This window comes from Haematobia irritans, chromosome 1 (genome assembly GCF_050003625.1).
Source record: "Haematobia irritans isolate KBUSLIRL chromosome 1, ASM5000362v1, whole genome shotgun sequence".
Classification (NCBI taxonomy): domain Eukaryota; kingdom Metazoa; phylum Arthropoda; class Insecta; order Diptera; family Muscidae; genus Haematobia; species Haematobia irritans.
Genome location: NC_134397.1, coordinates 222,417,843 through 222,439,019, shown reverse-complemented (window position 1 = coordinate 222,439,019; position 21,177 = coordinate 222,417,843). Strand labels below are relative to the sequence as shown.

Here is a 21,177-nt window from a genome sequence, read left to right as displayed (position 1 = left end):
ATTTGCAAATTTTTAATAATGTTCAAACGCATTCCATAGTTCCACAACAACAGAACAAAAACTCCTACCCAATAGGAGGTATAGAAGAAAATTCTTTGTTAAAATTAAAAACAAAATTCCATTGTGGAGAAAAAAATGTCCTGCTTGCCATATTAGTTGGTTTTCAATATACAAGAACCAAAACCAATTTATCTTCAGCTATTTGAAGCAGGAGTAGCAGCTATAACTGGAATTTCATATGGTTGTGCAAATAGCTTGTGAGACATAATTGTTGTGGCTCACTCAACGCCCAAGAGTATGCAATACATTTAGAAAGAGTTATTTGTATGTTGAAAGTGATTATTCAAATTTAAAATCAATTATTTGAAGTGTATCCTCATGAAAAAGCCACAAGCCTAAAATAACTTTTCAACTTAACAAAATGTTCGAATATTGACACAATAATTGGTCAAAAGGAAATAATTTGAAATAAATTGTTTTGAGATATTTGCCATAATATTGACAATTTACATTGGGCTATGACAGAAGAAATAAAAGAACCGGAAACTAAGAGCAAGGATGATGGTAAATAACCTTTATCCAATTTTGTTTTCCTAGTTATTGGACGAGTATAAGTAAGCAAAGTTTCTTTGAATTTATTTGTATCTATCTATTAGGAAATATATTAGGTTTCATGACAGAAAAAAAATGTTATTAAGCATAAATAAGTTTCTAAAATACTACATAAAGTTGTATAAACCTTAATTTAAACTAAATACATTTCATACCCATTCAATTAAACTGAAATTGAAAATGATATTAGAAATACTTTAAGCATAAATTAAACCAAATAAAACATAATTGGTTTGCTTAAAAATAATGTTTTTAATATATTGCATTTTCACTTCAAATGAAATCTCTTTCAAATTAATTTAATACTTTTACAAGCTAAATTTACACCGAAAGAATAGTTTTCTTTTCTGATAAACTGTGTAAAAGTTGTTTCAATCTAACTATTTAATTACGAAACGTATTTCGAACATTATCTGTAATTCTGAAATGAATTCCAAGCAACTTAAACAAGACGTGCTCCCTCTCTCTCTCCCTCTTTAAAACAGCTCTCCTGAGAGAAAAGCTAGGATTTTCAATTTACCATAACATATTATGGATGTAGTAGCGGGAATCCTTTAGAAATTTCCTTTTGTTTGCAAAATCAACAAAGCTGATGGGTGTTCATGTTCATGCATGCTTTTATGTCGTATACTCAATCGAGTGTAAATATAAATAAGCGAATGGTTTCTTTGTATCTCATATTGATTTTGTATAGATTGACACCCACTTGGTATACATCTATCGCATAACAAATGTGTGGATAAACATAGTAGAATTGAATAGCAAACAAAAATAGTTGATGGTATTTGGAGGGAGGGGATTACTACCAAAACTCGCACTATTTTCGCTATAATGGAAGGGAGCTACGATGGTGTAATGGTTAGCACACCAGCCTTGCATAGAAAGGGTACAATCCCAGTTTCGACCGAACGCCAAAAAGTTTTTCAAGCCTACTCTAAGTGAAACCCACTTCGGGCTCGGCTATAAAAAGGAGGTGCCTTGTCCTGCCTCCTTCAGCCTCTGCAATAACGGCCAGCCTTTATATGGAAGCTGTTTCACAATGGACTGAATAGTCTAAGTGAGCCTTAAAATTAATCGGGCTGCCATAATAAAATAAAATCTCTTTAAAATAAAGTGGAAATAAAAATCCGACAATTAATGTGTTTCTCTGTGATTTTATAAATGACGGTTAAAAAGTTCTCTTTCTTTATATATCACATTAAATGATTATTCCCTACATGTTTAAAAATGTCTTTCCTCTGTAAATGCAATAGCCACATAAACCGCCATTGCATTTATCTAGGATATCTGTGATGTACGTGCCCCACAGAAGAACTTGTGGTTTTACGTAAAACTTTTTCCGCTTAAAATAGCATTGGAAAATAAACACAATAATTGAATATCGCATCACAAGATTGATGCTTCAGATAGGGAAATAAAATAAGGCAAGACATACTATAGTACATTGTTCATGATTTTTTTTTTTAATTTAGTGAATTCATGGTGAGGTTACTCAATTGATTCTCAATTTAATGTAGCATCAGAATAATCTGTTTTTAATGTGATAAATGCATTTGTAAATAGTGTGAGTTTTTTTTGCAAAATATACAAATACACGACAGAAATTTTCGCAGCCCTCAAGATGTGTTCAGACTGGCTATTTGTTTGGTCACCTATCAGCCCAAAATAAATAAAAATAATAATAAATAAATAAATACTAACTCGGTTCTAAGGACTTTGTCTTTACACTAATGAATTTGTATTGATTCCGAGCCAAATAAGCGGAGAATTGAAATAAGAATATATTTAAGACACAATTCTCTTTTAAATTTCACATATAAAAATTCTGATTCAATCACGAAATTAATTGATCCAATTAATTTTTTAATTAAAAAATGTCTTCAATCACAGAAATGATAATATCAATAAAAAAATTTATTGAAAGTCAATTAAAAAATTAATTGATCCCATTAACAAATTATAAATACTAATAATTTTTGTAATTGACCTTTGTTTCAATTAAAAAATTTGTTGAACTAATTAAATTTTTAATTGAATATTTTTTAAAACTCAATTAAGACTTTAATTGGAACAATTTTCGTGATTTTTTTTCTGTGTTAAATTTCACGTAACTGATACAAGGAAACAAACTTAAATTTATTCGTTTACTGCTTTTTTCTAGATGTGCTTACAATTCCAAATTCAGACTCGACTTCAAGTAAATTATCCTGTGTAAAAAACCATCTTTAAAATAAGGAGTTGAAAGCCTTCTCCCATTTTTAAATGCTTTTTGCCTTAAATACCAGATACAAAAAGTGAACAAATTTAAAGACGATTTAATTCATTTTGAAGAACTTTTCTGAATTATTAAAGCCAAGTTGATTTTACGCACAAAAATTTTTCAATCACGAAATTAATTAATGTTTTAATTGAAATGTCTTCTATCGCGACATTGATATTAAAGGGTGATATGGTCAAAATTTGGTCAAGGGAAACGCGTGTAAATCTGTGAAATCGTTTATTTAAAAAATCAAATTAAATTTCTTTTTCAAGTTCAATTAGTATAAAATTCAGGAAAAATATTCAGTTAGGCTTTCGCTTTTCCAAATCCGAATTGCCGGGCCTCACGCTTGACACCTGCCATCAGATTTTGTACAGCCACCTTGTCCACCTTCTTCGCCGCAGAAAGCCAGTTTGCCTTGAACTGCTGCTCGTCCTTAGTAGTTTTTTTTTTTTTGGTCTTCTTTAGGTTCCGCTTGACAATAGCCCAGTATTTCTCAATTGGGCGGAGCTCTGGCGTGTTGGGAGGGTTCTTGTCCTTGGGAACCACTTGCACGTTGTTGGCGGCGTACCACTCCATGGCCTTTTTACCGTAATGGCAAGATGCCAAATCCGGCCAAAACAGTACGGAACAACCGTGTTACTTCAGGAAAGTCAGCAGACGTTTATTCAAACACTCTTTCACGTAAATTTCTTGGTTGACAGTCCCGGAAGCTATGAAAATGCTGCTTTTCAAGCCACATGTACAGATGGCTTGCCAAACCAGATATTTCTTTGCGAACTTTGACAGTTTTATGTGCTTGAAAATATCTGCTACCTTTCCCCTTCATTTTGCCGTATAAAACTCCTGTCACGGAAGCTGCTTGTAGTCGGCTTTGACGTAGGTTTCGTCGCCCATTACCACGCAGTCAAACTTCGTCAGCATCGTCGTGTACAGCCTCCGGGATCGCGCTTTGGCCGTCGTATTTTGTTTATCATCGCGATTTGGAGTCACTACCTTCTTGTAAGTAGATAGTCCGGCTCGTTTTTGGCTCGATGCACGGTTGTAGACGATACACCCAGCTTATTTGCGGCATCTCGGAGAGAGAGGTTAGGGTTTCGCTTGAAACTACCGGCAACTCTCTTTGTCGTCTCAGCGGCTTCAGGTTTTCGATTTCCCCCCGATCCAGACTTCCTGGCTGTCGACAAACGTTCCCCAAACACTTTAATTACATTTGTAACGGTTGATTTGGCAACTTTTAGCGATTTTGCCAGCTTTGCGTGCGAGTAGCTCGGATTTTCGCGATGCGCGAGCAAAATTTTGATACGCTGTTCTTCTTGCTTGGGCGGCATTTTGACAACTGAAGAGTGAATTCCAAAATCAAAATAGGAGCAACATTATACACACACACACCTTCAAAATGAGGGGTGTTCATGGCTTTTAAATGCAACATTGAAAGAAATACGTCAAGTTTATATTGACCAAATTTTGACCGTATCACCCTTATCAATCATAGTTTTAATTTGAAAATCTCAATTAATTTTTTAATTGATTCAATTAAAAATTTAAATTTGAATTAAATACGTAACTATTTTCTATTACTTTCTTATCTGACTTTGTGTTTTTAGTTTGATTAAAAAATTACTTGTTTCAAATAAATTTTTATTTAAACATTTAAAAAATGTCCATCAATTTTTTAACTGACTTCTGCCCATACGCAAAACAATTTATTGACAGTTTATCGAAAGAAGTTATAAGCTAAAAGTAGGCTTAAAGTTTTCTTCAACTTTTTTATATGGGTGTTAGTTTTCCGAGTTTGATTAAAATGTTAATTGTATCAATTTATTTTTTAATTAAAAATTTTCAATCAATGTCTTAATTAACTTAATGCTTCTATTTTTATTAAAATGTTAATTGTATCAATTAATTTATTAACGGTGCTATTTTTTTCTGGTGTTGACCAGGATGAACTACTCGACTAATGGACAAAAGCTGGAAAAAGTTGCTTTTGGCTTCAAAGGGGAATGTGATACAAATCTATATGTTTTGGCTCCGACAGTGTGTGTACACTCAAAAAAGGTTACTTGGGTGTAGAGGTTTCGGCATTCACTTAAGGATTTTGGTATTGGTTTCGATCCAAACATGAGGTCTTTTTAAAATGAATATATTTTTTAACAGTCCACCGAACCTTAAATATACACGAATTTAGTTAATCTGTGCGCTTCGTTTTTGTATAATTGTTTCCTCTGTTTTAATTAATTTAACTGATGTACACAAAAAATTATTAAAGTCATGGAAACTTTCTTAAGACATAATAATTCCATGAACTTAGGTAGAATTAAAGCAGCTTTAGTAAAATGTAGGGTTCATTTTTTTTTGGTTCCGATCCAAACATTAGGTCTCTTTAAAATTAATATATTTGTTATGAATCCAACCAACCTTAAATCTACACTCAAAAAAAAGCCACAATTAAATTTAAAAGCTAATTTAATTTAAACATATATTTATTTAACTATTTTAGGTCATGTAAGTAGTTAACTGCACTAAAAACGTGGGAAAATTTATACGCAAATGACATACTAATATTTACTAAATTCGTTTCTCCCACAAAATAGTTCGGATCTTAAAATTTTTAAATTTGTATCAAAAATGCGCCTATCATAAACTTCGTATAATAAATAAATTAAAAAAAAATTAATAAATAATAATAATAAATTTTCTTGAATTTGTCGAGATCAGATTCTCGATTTTGTTTGAGTTTTAGAGGAATCATTAACGGGAGCCACCGTGGTGCAATGGTTAGCATGCCCGCCTTGCATACACAAGGTCGTGGGTTCGATTCCTGCTACGACCGAACACCAAAAAGTTTTTTAGCGGTGGATTATCCCACCTCAGTAATGCTGGTGACATTTCTGAGGGTTTCAAAGCTTCTCTAAGTGGTTTCACTCGAATGTGGAACGCCGTTCGGACTCGGCTATAAAAAAAAGGAGGTTCCTTGTCATTGAGCTTAACATGGACTCGGGCAGCACTCAGTGATAAGAGAGAAGTTCACCACTGTGGTATCACAATGGACTGAATAGTCTAAGTGAGCCTGATACATCGGGCTGCCACATAACCTAAACCTAAAACCTAGAGGAATCATTAACATCTCTTGTATGTGTGCAAGAAACTGATGAAATAACGCCTTGATGTGGAATCTAAAATGTAGATTTTTACCCCATTATTTAAATAATTATGAGAATGTGGAAATTTTACATTCAGTTTCAAGCAATTTTTATGACCAGTGCGCCTTCTATACCATCAAGAAGTGAAATCGGATAAACACTACGGTTTCTACAGTCCCAAGCAATAAAATCTTTTTTTTGCACGCCTATTTATAGTCCTAGAAACCGTCCAGATTTTCAATTTCAGGCAAATTGGACAACAACTATGGTTTCTACAAGCCCAAAAAGCACAATCGGAAGTTCGGTCTATATGGGGGCTATATCAAAACATGGACCGATACTAACCATTTTCAACACATCTCTTTATAGTGCTAAAATATCTCTAGGTCTCTAATTTCAGGCAAATTGTATGAAAACTACGGATTCTAAAATCCCAAGAAGTAAATTCGGGAGATCGGTCTATAGCCCCCATAGCTATACCAAAACATGAACCGAAACTCACCATTTTTAACACACCTCTTTATGGTCCTAAAATACTTCTAGATTTCCAATTTCAGGCAAATTGGATAAAAACTACGATTTCTATAAGCCCAAGAAGTAAAATGGGAAAATCGGTCTATATGGGGGCTATACCAAAACATGGACCGATACTCACCATTTTTAGCACACCTCTTTATAATGCTAAAATATCTTTAGGTCTCTAATTTCAGGCAAATTGGATAAAAACTACGGATTCTAAAATCCCAAGAAGTAAATACGGGAGATCGGTCTATATAGGGGCTATACCAAAACATGGACCGATACTCACCATTTTTGGCACATCTCTTTGTAGTGCTAAAATATCTCTAGGTCTCCAATTTCAGGCAAATTGGATAAAAACTACTGTTTCTATAGGCCCAAGACCCCAAATCGGGAAGTCGGTTTATATCAAAACCCCACCCATTTGTCAAAAATACTAAAATTCGAAAGTAAACTTTTCAAAAGTTAAAAAAAAATGGATAAGTCCACTTGTCAATTTCTTGATATTCGCAATTATGTAAAACACTTTGGCCTTCTTTACATCCCAGCAAAAAAAAAAAAATTGGAAGTTCTTCCAAAGGCACAACTTTAAAAGCACTTCCAGAAGATGCACTCCCAATGATGTTCTTTATTTTAACTACCCAGGAAGTTCTTTTAATTAAATTTTTTAACTTGGTTTTTTCATACTTGTAATGGGTAATTTTAACATTTTTTGTTTCAATAGGTTAAAAACAGAGTAAGAATTCATAAAATGGTACAAATCATTTAAATTTTGTCGAAAAAAATGTTAAATCCAATCTGAAAAACTTGTGAATTTTTGAAAATATTTGAAGTCAAACGTTTCCGACAAGCGTTAGAATCCATTAAAAATTATAAAAATTTATAAAAAATATTTGTTTGACAAAATATCACAGAATCTTTTAATTTACATCAAAAACATTGAATTCGGATCACACCTAAAGAAGTGATGCAAATTCAGTGCACCGGCTGTTGAAATGGAGGACTTCCCTCCTATGACAAGCCCATGTTAAATTCATCGCTTCTGCGTCAATTTTGCACCACTTCCGGATCCAAAAAGAACATTTTCATTACTTTTTTGGCGACGCTTTTTTTGCTGGGATATTACACGTCCCTAATATGTGGGTACACTAACACCTCTTTATTTTTTATTTCATCCTTTACCATATACCAAATAATGGAATTTTTCTTGGAACTTCATTTTTATATTGCGTAGTATAGTGTACAAAGACTACCAATTAGATAGTTTGTTTTTTTTTTCAAAAAGAATTCTCGCAACTATTTTTTACTGAACTCCACAATTCTTGTGGAAATATTTTCCTATAATGATGAGTTCGTTTCCTAGAAACTAAGATGGATTCTACAGCTAAATACCTACACGTTCACAATGCTTCACAACTGTAGGATGTGAACAACTATTTCTGTGTTGGCGTGAATATTTTGCTATTGTTGTTGTTTTTATCCTCTAAAGCAAATGCTGCCAAATAGGGAAGAGGAAAGTAAAAACCAGAAGAAGAACAAAACTCAAATAATACAAGAATCAACCATAGTAACCGCAATACCACTACAAATATCTTTCTTGTTCGAAAAGTTATAAGCCCCTTATACATGTTCACATCTCCCCAGGATCCACACCCATTAGCAGCAAAAAAAGGAAAAGGAAACGTGCTGATGGTTATTTACTTTGGCATATGTGATCTCAACCACATGCGTTTGTCTGTAGGACTGAAGTGTGAGTGAGTATGGGAAAAATGTTTCATTAAAAAAAATCCAGAATCACTGGAAAAAGGAGGTGAGCATAGCGGTGTAAAGAATCATGTGCAAAAAATATATATTTGCTGCTAATTATTTAGGAAAATGTATATGTAATATGGCGTTTAGAGCAAAAAGTAAATAATCTTTAAATAAAACCAAATATACAACACTCAATATCAAATGATACATATACTAGAAAACAATCAGCTGATTATATGATAATTAAAAACTAATTTTAATTATTTCGGTTTAAAATGTTTTTTTTTTTTATTTCTGTGCGCAATTCTGAGCCTGAAAATTCAGGAAAAAATATTAAATTTAACACGGGAGAAAATGTGGCTGCCTATACAAGGAAAATAAAATTTTTCAAAACTATAAAATGGGAATGCCACTGAGATCAATGGTCAAAGGTGGAGGTGTGCACGTGACTGAAATTTCACTCACACTCACGCACATTCACGAAGTAAAATGTTTATTTACGCACGCTCAGGCACGATACGTGTGGTAGCCAATATCATTCACGAAATGAAAATCAGTACTCACGCACGATTCACGACAATTCACCTGATTCACGACAAATTCACGAGACTCATGACATTTTCCAAACGGAAATCAGCAAAGGTAGCAAAATTCAAAACTCGTATAGTTCGAGAGCTAAATTAATTGCAGTTTACATACGGGTATGAATTAAATCTTGATTTTTTCGTGAGCGTGACTTTGCAGAAATTTTATTCACGCACATTCACGAAATATTTATTTTAGTCCCATTCACGCACATTCACGAGAGTTGCTTTGGATTTTGTTCACTGCTCACGTGAGTCACGCGTGTCACGGGAATTTCGTGTCACGCGCACACCTCTAGTCCTAGGATCATCGTGAAGCAAACAATTTTAATCTAAAATTGTTTCAGTCAGGCGTTTCGAAGATTAAATTTGTGAATGTTACTACAAATGCGCCCAAATGCGCCTTCATATGGCATTAAAGTCATTCTTGGAATTTTGAACTCCAATTTTTTTCCTTAAAACTACAAAATTTTCTTTAACAAGTGAAACAAATTAATTATGTCTAATAAATTCTCTTTCATTTAACGAAAAATATTTACTTATTTTTGTGATATCGTAGTGATGTCTGCGTTTGTAATACTTTTTTGTTAAAATTTTCTAAAAATAATCTAAATTTTCTAAAAATAACGAACATTTTTCTTCCTGGTGGGTTCACTGTTTTTTCAGTGTAACATGGTTTTTTTGATATCATATGAAGAAAAACAAGTATATACGGCCGTAAGTTCGGCCAGGCCGAATCTTATGTACCCTCCACCATGGATTGCGTAGAAACTTCTACGAAAGACTGTCATCCACAAATTCCAACTCACTTGGTTGTTAAATATCATATATTTCCACCACGTACCAAATTTCAACCAGATCGGATGAATTTTGCTTCTCTTAAAGGCACCGGAGGTCAAATCTGGGGATCGGTTTATATGGGAGCTATATATTTTTATGGACTGATAGGAACCAATTCCTGCATGGTTTTTGGATACCCTGTACTAACATCGCGTACCAAATTTCAACCGAATGGGAAGAATTTTGCTCTTCCAAGGTGCTCCGGAGGTCAAATCTGGGGATCGGTTTATATGGGAGCTATATATAATTATGGACCGATATCGACCAATTTTTGCATGGGTGTTTGAGGCCATATATTAACATCACGTACCAAATTTCAACTGAATCAGATGAATTTTGGTCTTCCAAGAGGCTCCGGAGGTCAAATCTGGTGATCGGTTTATATGGGGGCTATATATAATTATGGACCTATATGGACCAATTTTCGCATGGTTGTTAGAGACCATATACTAACAACATGTACCAAATTTCAGCCGGATCGGATGAAATTTGCTTCTCTTAGAGGCTCCGCAAGCCAAATCTGGGGATCGGTTTATATGGGGGCTATATATAATTATGGACCGATATGGACAAATTTTAGCATGGTTGTTAGAGACCATATACTAACACCATGTACCAAATTTCAGCCGGATCGGATGAAAATTGTTGCTCTTAGAGGCTCTGCAAGCCAAATCGGGGGATCGGCTTATATGGGGGCTATATATTATTATGGACCGATATGGACCAATTTTTGCATGGTTGTTAGAGACCATATACTAACACCACGTACCAAGTTTCAGCCGGATCCGATGATATTTGCTTCTCTTAGGGGCCTCGCAAGCCAAATTTGGGTTCCGTTTATATGGGGGCTATACGTAATAGTGGACCGATATGGCCCATTTGCAATACCGTCCGACCTACATCAATAACAACTACTTGTGCCAAGTTTCAAGTCGATAGCTTGTTTCGTTCGGAAGTTAGCGTGATTTCAACAGACGGACGGACGGACATGCTCAGATCGACTCAGAATTGCACCACGACCCAGAATATATATAATTTATGAGGTCTTAGATCAATATTTCGATGTGTTACAAACGGAATGACAAAGTTAATATACCCCCATCCTATGGTGGAGGGTATAAAAAGCTGAAAATTTAAATTTACTTCCTAGACTCAAGTTCTGCGCTTCCTTGGCTCGGAATCAATACTAAAAATCACTCAATACTCTAATCACTAATTACACTGGAAAAACAGTGAACCCACCAGTAAAGAAAATTTTAGTTAATTTTAGAAAAATTAAATTAATTTTAGAAAATGTTAACTAAACTGTATTAGAATCGCAGATGTCACATGCAAATAGACGAAAAATAAGTAAATAATTTTCGAAATTTATTAGGCCAAATATTATTATGTATTAAAGAAAATTTCTGTAGTTTGAATGAAAACATTGGAGTTCAAAGTGACAAAAATGTCTTTAGCACCATACGCATTTTTAGTAAATTTTACAAATTTTAAGAAAATCTTTTTTGTGAGAGACACGAATTTAGTTAGAGTCATGGAAACTTTCTTAAAACATAATAATTCCATTAACTTACACTGAAAAAAATATTTACGTAATATTAAAGATTACGCAAACTAAATTTTAGGATATGAAAAAATATTAAGGACAAATTTCTTTAAAATAATGAAATTTTAATTAAAATTGAGTTTATAATCTGTGCTTAAAAGTTTTTTTTTCCTAGAGTTAAAGCCAGATAGGTCGCTAAAAAATTTCTTTATTTTAAATAAGCCGCAACTTTGGCTCGGAATCAATACCAAAATCCTTAGGAGAAGGTCAAAATCTTTAGATCCAAGTAAACTTTTTTTTGAGTGTAAGTAGAATTAAAGCAGTCTTATTGAAATATACGGTTCAATTTTTTTAGTGTACTCAAATTACCGTTACAGTGCGTTTTTTCACTGTATTTTATTTTCAATTAATTTAATTAATTTATACACTCAATAAAAAGTTTACTTTGATGCAAAGATTTAGACTTTCCTTTAAGGATTTTGGCATTTATATACCGAGCCAAAGATGCGGTTTCTTAAAACCAAAAATAGCGAGCTATCTGGCTTAAATCTAAGATTAAAAAAATTGAAATTAGTATAGAATTTTCTTTTTCTTTTCCCGGTATATTAAGAAAGCTATTCACGTAAAAACAAATGCCAGTTTAAAAATCCACATTATAATGGATACTTACAAGTAAAAAATATTTTTTTGTTAATTCTAAAAAAAACTTTAAAACAAAGATGCAAAATCTTGAAAATAAGTCTTGGCAAATAACTTTCATAAAAAAAAAAAAAAAAAAAACAGACGTAAACTCTCTATACCTTTGTGTTTATTTGTTAAAAAAAAATTAATATCCCCATCGAAGACTAACGATTTTTTTTGTAAGATTTTTTTTTGTAATCTTGCTCTGAAAAAAAATATTGTCGTAAGGTCAAAGATTTCATGTCTTTAAAATACGAATGCAAATTTTTCTTAGGATCGAAGACGCATTTCTCTAATATAAAGTTTTTTCCTTGTCCAAAAGTCGATAAACTTTTCAATGAAGTCGTATTGTCCTTATAATTAAGTGATTTCACTTAAAAATGGGTATCATAACATGAAAGAAAAAATGTTTGGGCTAAGGTCAACTTGACTTTAATAATTCAGAAAAATTCTTTAAATTTAATGAAATTGTCTTTAAATTTGTTGCCTTTTTGCATCTTTACTACAAAGCAAAAAATCGTTGAAATGTAGGACATGTTTTTCAACACTTTATTTTAAAGACGTTTTTTACTTGAAACATAGCTTAGTTACTACTGGAAGTCGAGTCTTAATTTGGAAAATAAAGTTGTCGTTAAGTCGTTTTTAAAGGACTTTGATAGCAAATGAAGAAAAATAGCTGAAAAAGCGAAAAATTAAAATTTGCTTCCTAGAAGCAAGTACACAAAACCCAAATTTAAAAGAGAATTGTGTCTTAAAAGTATCCTTACTTGTATTCTCCGCTTCTTTAACTCGGAATCAATACCAAATTTTTTAAAGTAAAGACAAAATCTTTGGAACCTGACATGCTTTTTTTTCAGTGTGAATGACATGTAAATGTTTAGCTATATATTTTTCTAAAAATTTTCTAGCATCATCTTTGCCTTGGAATCAATACCAAAGCGAAGGTCAAAATATTTGTATTCAACTGCGTATTATACATAAAATAAACTCTGAAATTTATTGACTTTCATATTAAAACAAAATTTTCCTTCAACTTACTAAACCTCTACTATTTGTTATTCAACATAGAACACTAAAAAGTATCCATACCCACAAACATCTATTGTCATTTTTTTTTTGTTTTTTTTTGAAAATTTCTTTTTGCTTTCCTTATTTTCTGCTATTAAAGCTAAAACAATTTTTCAATAATGTCGCTAGGAGGATATTCACAATTGCATGCCCCTGACTTTAGCCAACTGTTGTTAGTTGTTCTCAACATGGTCGAGGTCCACACTTGAGTCTAATGCGGTTTTCTTTCATTTCTATGACGTTCGATGCTTCCATATTTACAGACGACCACCGTCTAACGGTCTGTATTTGTTTGCGGTTAGTTTTGTGCAACATTTCTCAATGATATTAATATCATTCCTTGGTTTCTAAGAATGGATTTAGTATGGAGGTATTTCAAATGTATAGTTTCCATATTTGCATGTGGTTATGCAAAAAAAATTGTTTGCTGAATTGTGGATATTATTGATTAATTGTATGCAAACGTCAAATGGGAAATGAGATAGTATTGAAATTATAAAATCACATAATGCATTTTATGAAATAATCACATTTATGGTTTATGGAGGTTTCAATTTTGCATATGGATTTTTGAAAATTTTCTATAGAAATACAATTTTGACAAAATTTTCTATAGAAATAAAATGTTGACAAAATTTCCGATAGAAATAAAATTTTGACAAAATTTTCCATAGAAATAAAATTTTGAGAAAATGTTCTATAAAAATAAAATTTTGACAGAAATTTCTATAAAATTATAAAAATTTTGGCAAAATTTTGTATACAAAAAATATTGACAAAATTTTCTATAGAAATGATAGAAATAAAATTTTGACAAAATTTTCTATAGAAATAATTTGACAAAATTTTCTATAGAAATAATTTGACAAAATTTTCTTTAGAAATAAATTTTTGACAAAATTTTCTATAGAAATAACATAAAATTTTGACAAAATTTTCTGTAGAAATAAAATTTTGCAACATTTTCTGTAGATTCTTATAGATTAATATTTGACAAAATTTTCAATAGAAATAAAATAAAATATTGGCAAAATTTTGTATAGAAATAAAATGTTGACAAAATTTTCTATAGAAATAAAATTTTGACAAAATTTTCTATAGAAATAAAATTTTTACAAAATTTCCGATAGAAATAAACTTTTGACAAATTTTCCTATCGAAATAAAATGTTGACAAAATTTTCTATCGAAATAAAATTTTGAAAAAATTTTCTATACAAAAATATAATTTTGACAAAATTTTCTATAGGAATATAATTTTGACAAAATTTTCTATAGAAATAAAATAAAATTTTGGCAAAATTTTCTATAGAAATAAAATTTGGACAAAATTTTCTGTGGAAATAAAATTTTGACAAAATTTTCTATAGAAATAAATTTTTGACAAAATATTCTATAGAAATAAAGTAAAATTTTGACAAAATTTCCTACAGAAATGAAATTTTGACAAAATTTCCTATAGAAATAAAATGTTGACAAAATTTTCTATAAAAAAAAAATAAAATTTTGACAAAATTACCTATAGAAATAAAATGTTGACAAAATTTTCTATAGAAATAAAATTTTGACAAAATTTTCTATAGAAATAAATTTTTGACAAAATATATAGAAATAAAGTAAAATGTTGACAAAATTTTCTATAGGAATACAATGTTGACAAAATTTTCTATAGAAATACAATTTTGACAACATTTTCTATAGAAATGAAATTTTGACAAAATTTTCTATAGAAATAAAATGAAATTTTGACAAAATTTTCTACAGAAATAAAATGTTGACAAAATTTCCTACAGAAATGAAATTTTGACAAAATTTCCTATAGAAATAAAATTTTGACAACATTTTCTATAGAAATAAAATTTTAACAAAATTTTCTATAGAAATAAAATTTTGACAAAATTTTCTATAGAAATAAAATTTTGACAAAATTTTCTTTAAAATACAATTTTGACAAAATTTTCTATAGCAATAAAATGTTGACAAAATATTCTATAGAAATAAAATGTTGACAAACTTTTCTTTAAAGTACAATTTTGACAAATTTTCTATAGCAATAAAATGTTGAAAAAATATTCTATAGAAATAAAATGAAATTTTGACAAAATTTTCTACAGAAATAAAATGTTGACAAAATTTTTTTAGAAATAAAATTTTGACAACATTTTCTATAGAAATAAAATTTTAACAAAATTTTCTATAGAAATAAAATTTTGAAAAAATTTTCTATAGAAATAAAATTTTGAAAAAATTTTCTATAGAATTAAATTTTTGACAAAATTTTCTTTAAAATACAATTTTGACAAAATTTTCTATAGCAATAAAATTTTGTCAAAATTTTATTTCTAAATAAAATTTTGACAAAATTTTTTATAGAAATAAAATTTTGACAAAATTTTCTTTAGAAATAAAATTTTGACAAAATTTTTTATAGAAATTAAATTTTGAAAAAATTTTTTATAGAAATAAAATATTGACAAAATTTTCTATAGAAATAAGCTTTCGACAAAATTTTCTATAGAAATGAAATTTTGACAAATTTTTCTATAGAAATTAAATTTTGACAAAATTTTTTATGGAAATAAAATTTTGACAAAATTTTCTTAAAAATAAAATTTTGACAAAATTTTCTATAGAAATAAAATGTTGACACAATTTCCAGAAATAAAAGTTTGACAAAATTTTCTTTAGAAATAAAATAAAATTTTGGCAAAAATTTCTATAGAAATGAAATAAAATTTTGAAAAAATTTCTATAGAAATAAAATTTTGACAAAATTTTGTATAGAAATGAAATTTTGAAAAATTTTTCTATAGAAATAAAACGTTGACAAAATTTTCTATAGAAATAAACTTTCGACAAAAATTTCTATAGAAATGAAATTTTGACAAAATTTTTTATAAAAATGAAATTTTGACAAAATTTTCTATGGAAATAAAATTTTGACAAAATTTTCTATAGAAATAAAATTTTGACAAAATTTTCTATAGAAATAAAATTTTGACAAAATTTTCTGTAGAAATAAAATTTTGACAAAATTTTCTATAGAAATAAAATTTTGACAAAATTTTCTATAGAAATAAAATTTTGACAAAATTTTCTATAGAAATAAAATTTTGACAACATTTTCTATAGAAATAAAATTTTGACAAAATATCCTATAGATATGAAATTTTGACAAAATTTCCTATAGATATGAAATTTTTACACAATTTCCTAAAGATATGAAATTTTGACAAAATTTCCTATAGATATGAAATTTTGAAACAAAATTTCCTATAGATATGAAATTTTGACAAAATTTCCTATAGAAATGAAAATTTCCTATAGAAATGAAATTTTGACAAAATTTCCTATAGAAATAAAATTTTGACAAAATTTCCTATAGAATTGAAATTTTGACAAAATTTTCTACAGAAATAAAATGTTGACAAAATTTCCTACAGAAATGAAATTTTGACAAAATTTCCTATAGAAATAAAATTTTGACAACATTTTCTATAGAAATAAAATTTTAACAAAATTTTCTATAGAAATAAAATTTTGACAAAATTTTCTATAGAAATAAAATTTTGACAAAATTTTCTTTAAAATACAATTTTGACAAAATTTTCTATAGCAATAAAATGTTGACAAAATATTCTATAGAAATAAAATGTTGACAAACTTTTCTTTAAAGTACAATTTTGACAAATTTTCTATAGCAATAAAATGTTGAAAAAATATTCTATAGAAGTAAAATGAAATGTTGACAAAATTTTCTACAGAAATAAAATGTTGACAAAATTTTCTTTAGAAATAAAATTTTGACAACATTTTCTATAGAAATAAAATTTTAACAAAATTTTCTATAGAAATAAAATTTTGAAAAAATTTTCTATAGAAATAAAATTTTGAAAAAATTTTCTATAGAATTAAAATTTTGACAAAATTTTCTTTAAAATACAATTTTGACAAAATTTTCTATAGCAATAAAATTTTGTCAAAATTTTATTTCTAAATAAAATTTTGACAAAATTTTTTATAGAAATAAAATTTTGACAAAATTTTCTTTAGAAATAAAATTTTGACAAAATTTTTTATAGAAATTAAATTTTGAAAAAATTTTTTATAGAAATAAAATATTGACAAAATTTTCTATAGAAATAAGCTTTCGACAAAATTTTCTATAGAAATGAAATTTTGACAAAATTTTCTATAGAAATTAAATTTTGACAAAATTTTTTATGGAAATAAAATTTTGACAAAATTTTCTTAAAAATAAAATTTTGACAAAATTTTCTTAAAAATAAAATTTTGACAAAATTTTCTATAGAAATAAAATGTTGACACAATTTCCAGAAATAAAAGTTTGACAAAATTTTCTTTAGAAATAAAATAAAATTTTGGCAAAAATTTCTATAGAAATGAAATAAAATTTTGAAAAAATTTCTATAGAAATAAAATTTTGACAAAATTTTCTATAGAAATGAAATTTTGAAAAATTTTTCTATAGAAATAAAACGTTGACAAAATTTTCTATAGAAATAAACTTTCGACAAAAATTTCTATAGAAATGAAATTTTGACAAAATTTTCTATAAAAATGAAATTTTGACAAAATTTTCTATGGAAATAAAATTTTGACAAAATTTTCTATAGAAATAAAATTTTGACAAAATTTTCTATAGAAATAAAATTTTGACAAAATTTTCTGTAGAAATAAAATTTTGACAAAATTTTCTATAGAAATAAAATTTTGACAAAATTTTCTATAGAAATAAAATTTTGACAAAATTTTCTATAGAAATAAAATTTTGACAACATTTTCTATAGAAATAAAATTTTGACAAAATATCCTATAGATATGAAATTTTGACAAAATTTCCTATAGATATGAAATTTTTACACAATTTCCTAAAGATATGAAATTTTGACAAAATTTCCTATAGATATGAAATTTTGAAACAAAATTTCCTATAGATATGAAATTTTGACAAAATTTCCTATAGAAATGAAAATTTCCTATAGAAATGAAATTTTGACAAAATTTCCTATAGAAATAAAATTTTGACAAAATTTCCTATAGAATTGAAATTTTGACAAAAATTTCCTATAGAAATGAAATTTTGACAAAATTTCTTATAGAAATGAAATTTTGACAAAATCTTCTATAGAAATAAAATTTTGACAAAATTTTCTATAGAAAAAAATTGATAATAATTTTCAATAGAAATAAATTTTTGACAAAATTTTCTATAGAAAAAAAATTTATAATAATTTTCTGTAGAAATAAAGTTTTGAAAAAATTGCCTATAACTTCAATATCTTCAAAAATTTTTTATTTTATTGTGAGTAAGTACTCTCTTTATGTAGAAGTAGTAACTTTCCCTTTTTAAATTCGGTAAAACATTTAAAATTAGCACATTAACAGTGCAAGGAATATTTATACACCCAAAAATTTATCGCAAATAGGAGATAAACTTCTAAAATAAAATAATAAATCATTTGTTTTGAAGAAAACAATTTTTTTTTATACTAACCAAAAAAGTTTACCAAAACTTCAAAATAATTTATTTTTTAATTTGGTAAATTTTGGCAAACTTTTTTTGAAATTTTGGTAGATTGTTTTTGGCACAAGTGGCAACCGGGCTAATGACCTACTGATGTTGTCCTCTCCCGGCTCAGATAGAGGAAGCCATGATTTATTATTTAAAAAAAAAAGGTTTTTAAAAATAGTTTTTAAAAATAATTTAAAAATACTATCTAAAAATTTAAATTAGATAAAGTTTAGTTAGCCTTGAATCACCTTTGCAACCAGTACCAAAAATATGCTGTATCCTTCCTACATTTTTCAGTTGTGCGGTTTTAAATAAAACAAATAAATTTCTATTTAAAATACATTTAATTTAAAATAATTAAGTACATTTGGAGATACATCGACAATAGTAATACAAATAAAAAGTCTTTTTCAAACATCACTTCCTAATAAAATTAATTCACTCATAGTTTAAAAAAAAAATAATTCAAATTAAAACTAATGTTCTTAAATCTAAAATGAATAATACCAAAAATTTGAGTTTTAAAAAATACCATAACAGGCAGACTTTAAGGAAATAAAGGCAAAATTAAAAAAAAAAAAAAAAAAAAACAATATTATTTACTCTTCCTTCAATACCTTCAATTATATACTAACAATTGGTCATTGGTTTGGTCCCAATGAGGAGCAATCTTAAACTTTTTTACAGGATATATTCATTCATAGATTTTGTGTTCTTTCTTTCTTTAATTTTTTTTTTCGAAAAAATTGCATAGGGATAAATCAAAATAAATTATATTAATATTAAGAGCGACGAGATCTTTATAATCATTATTTAATAATATAATTTCCAATTAGTTTCTTTTTTATATTTCAAAATATTTTCAGTTAATTAAAAGTATTTTTGTTTTGTTTTTAATTTTGTGTGTTATCGAAAACTATAAGTGTGGCAGTTTATTATAAATATAACACAAATATTAAATTTTCATTTTAAAAAACAAATTAAAACTAAAAAAATGTAAATTTCAAGCTGCCTTTAAATATATTTTTTTAAATTACAAAAAAAGTATCATATTAATAAACCATTCCAGCTGTTAATAAGGTTCCTTTTATAGGCTTTTTTTTTTGATATTTATATAAATCTTTGGTGTTTAATAGGATAATATTTTTATATATAGATTTAAAAGGTTTATGATTTGTCTTTTTTTGTTTGTTTTAATAACTCCTCTTTCCTTTACATGTTAATATTTATTACACATAGTACATTTTTAATTTAAAATCAGTTCATAAGCTATTCAAAATATATGTCTGTAAACATTTATACATGTACAAAATATATAAATATAGATTTTCATATTTAAATATTTAAGCTCAATATCATTTAGCAAAATACCTTAAAGAGATTTAGAAACATGTATATATCTATATAGTTGTTGTTGCTGTGGTTGTCTCCCTATACATTTGATGTTTCATAATACGGAAAGCGGGGACCAATAAGAAAATCGAGAATCAAGAATCATTATCATCATAATCATCGTTGTTGTTAGTTGTGGTTTTCATTTCTAAAGCAGCATATCATCATCATCCGATTCAGTGAATTCACCATTTGGATTTAGCAGTAAATTACCTTCTTCGCTATTGTTTACCTTTTTAAGAAAAAGACAGACAGAAAGACCAATAGTAAGAAACATGGCAAAGGTAGAATATCAACAGAGAACAAAACAAAGACAGGATAGCGATTATAATGTTTTAAAAAATCCTTGAGGCAGCATAGAACGTACGTGTTTATTGGCTTTAGTAGTACACTTAAAAAATGGGAAAATCATATTTCGACAAAATATACACAATGCAGATTGGCCAACTATCTTTCTTTGAAAATTAAAAAATTTATAAATTGTTCATTAACTCTTCCCCAGAATGGGCGTAAAATAATATTTTTATACCCTGTGCATATGTTTGCAACATCCAGAAGGAGACGAGATAGATACATGGTGTCTTTGGCAAAACTGCTCAGGGTGGACTCCTGAGTCGATATAGCCATGTCCGTCTGTCCATGAACACATTTTTGTAATCAAAGTCTAGGTCGCAGTTTTAGTCCAATCGACTTCAAATTTAGCACAAGTATGTGTTTTGGCTCAGAATAGAACCCTATTGAGTTTAGAAGAATTCGGTTTAGATTTAGATATAGCTCCCATATATATCTTTCGCCCGATATGGACTTATATGGCCCCAGAAGCCAGAGTTTTACCCTAATTTGCTTAAAGTTTTGCACAAGAAAAACAATTAGTACTATAGTCAAGTGTGCCAAATTTTATTGAAATCGGTTCAGGTTTAGATATAGCTCCCATACATATCTTTCGCCCGATATGGACTAATGTGGTCCCAGAAGCCAGAGTTTCACTCGAATTTGGTTGAAATTTTGCACTAGGAGTACAATTAGTAGTGTAGTCAAGTGTGCCAAATTTTATTGAAATCGGTTCAGATTTAGATATAGCTCCCGATTTACACTCATATGACCACAGTGGCCAATCTTTTACTCCGATTTAATTGAAATTTTGCACAGGGAGTAGAATTAGCATTGTAAATTTGGTTGAAATCGGTTCAGATTTAGATATAGCTCCCATATATATCGTTCGTCCGATTTACCCTCATATCACCA

At 28.4% G+C, this 21,177-nt stretch overlaps 2 protein-coding genes across 3 annotated transcripts in view; one reads left to right on the top strand and one right to left on the bottom strand.

Moving 5' to 3' along the window:
* The window catches only part of Tl (toll like receptor), a 174,950-nt gene that overhangs the window by 83,279 nt on the left and 70,494 nt on the right, over positions 1-21,177 (top strand). The window lies entirely within an intron of this gene.
* Positions 18,866-21,177, bottom strand: part of Lerp (lysosomal enzyme receptor protein) — a 393,366-nt gene continuing 391,054 nt past the window's right edge. Inside the window, exon 17 of the mRNA XM_075292902.1 lies at positions 18,866-20,164. Coding sequence (XP_075149017.1) covers positions 20,081-20,164 — 84 coding nt within the window. The 3' untranslated portion in view covers positions 18,866-20,080. The remainder of the gene's footprint in view (positions 20,165-21,177) is intronic.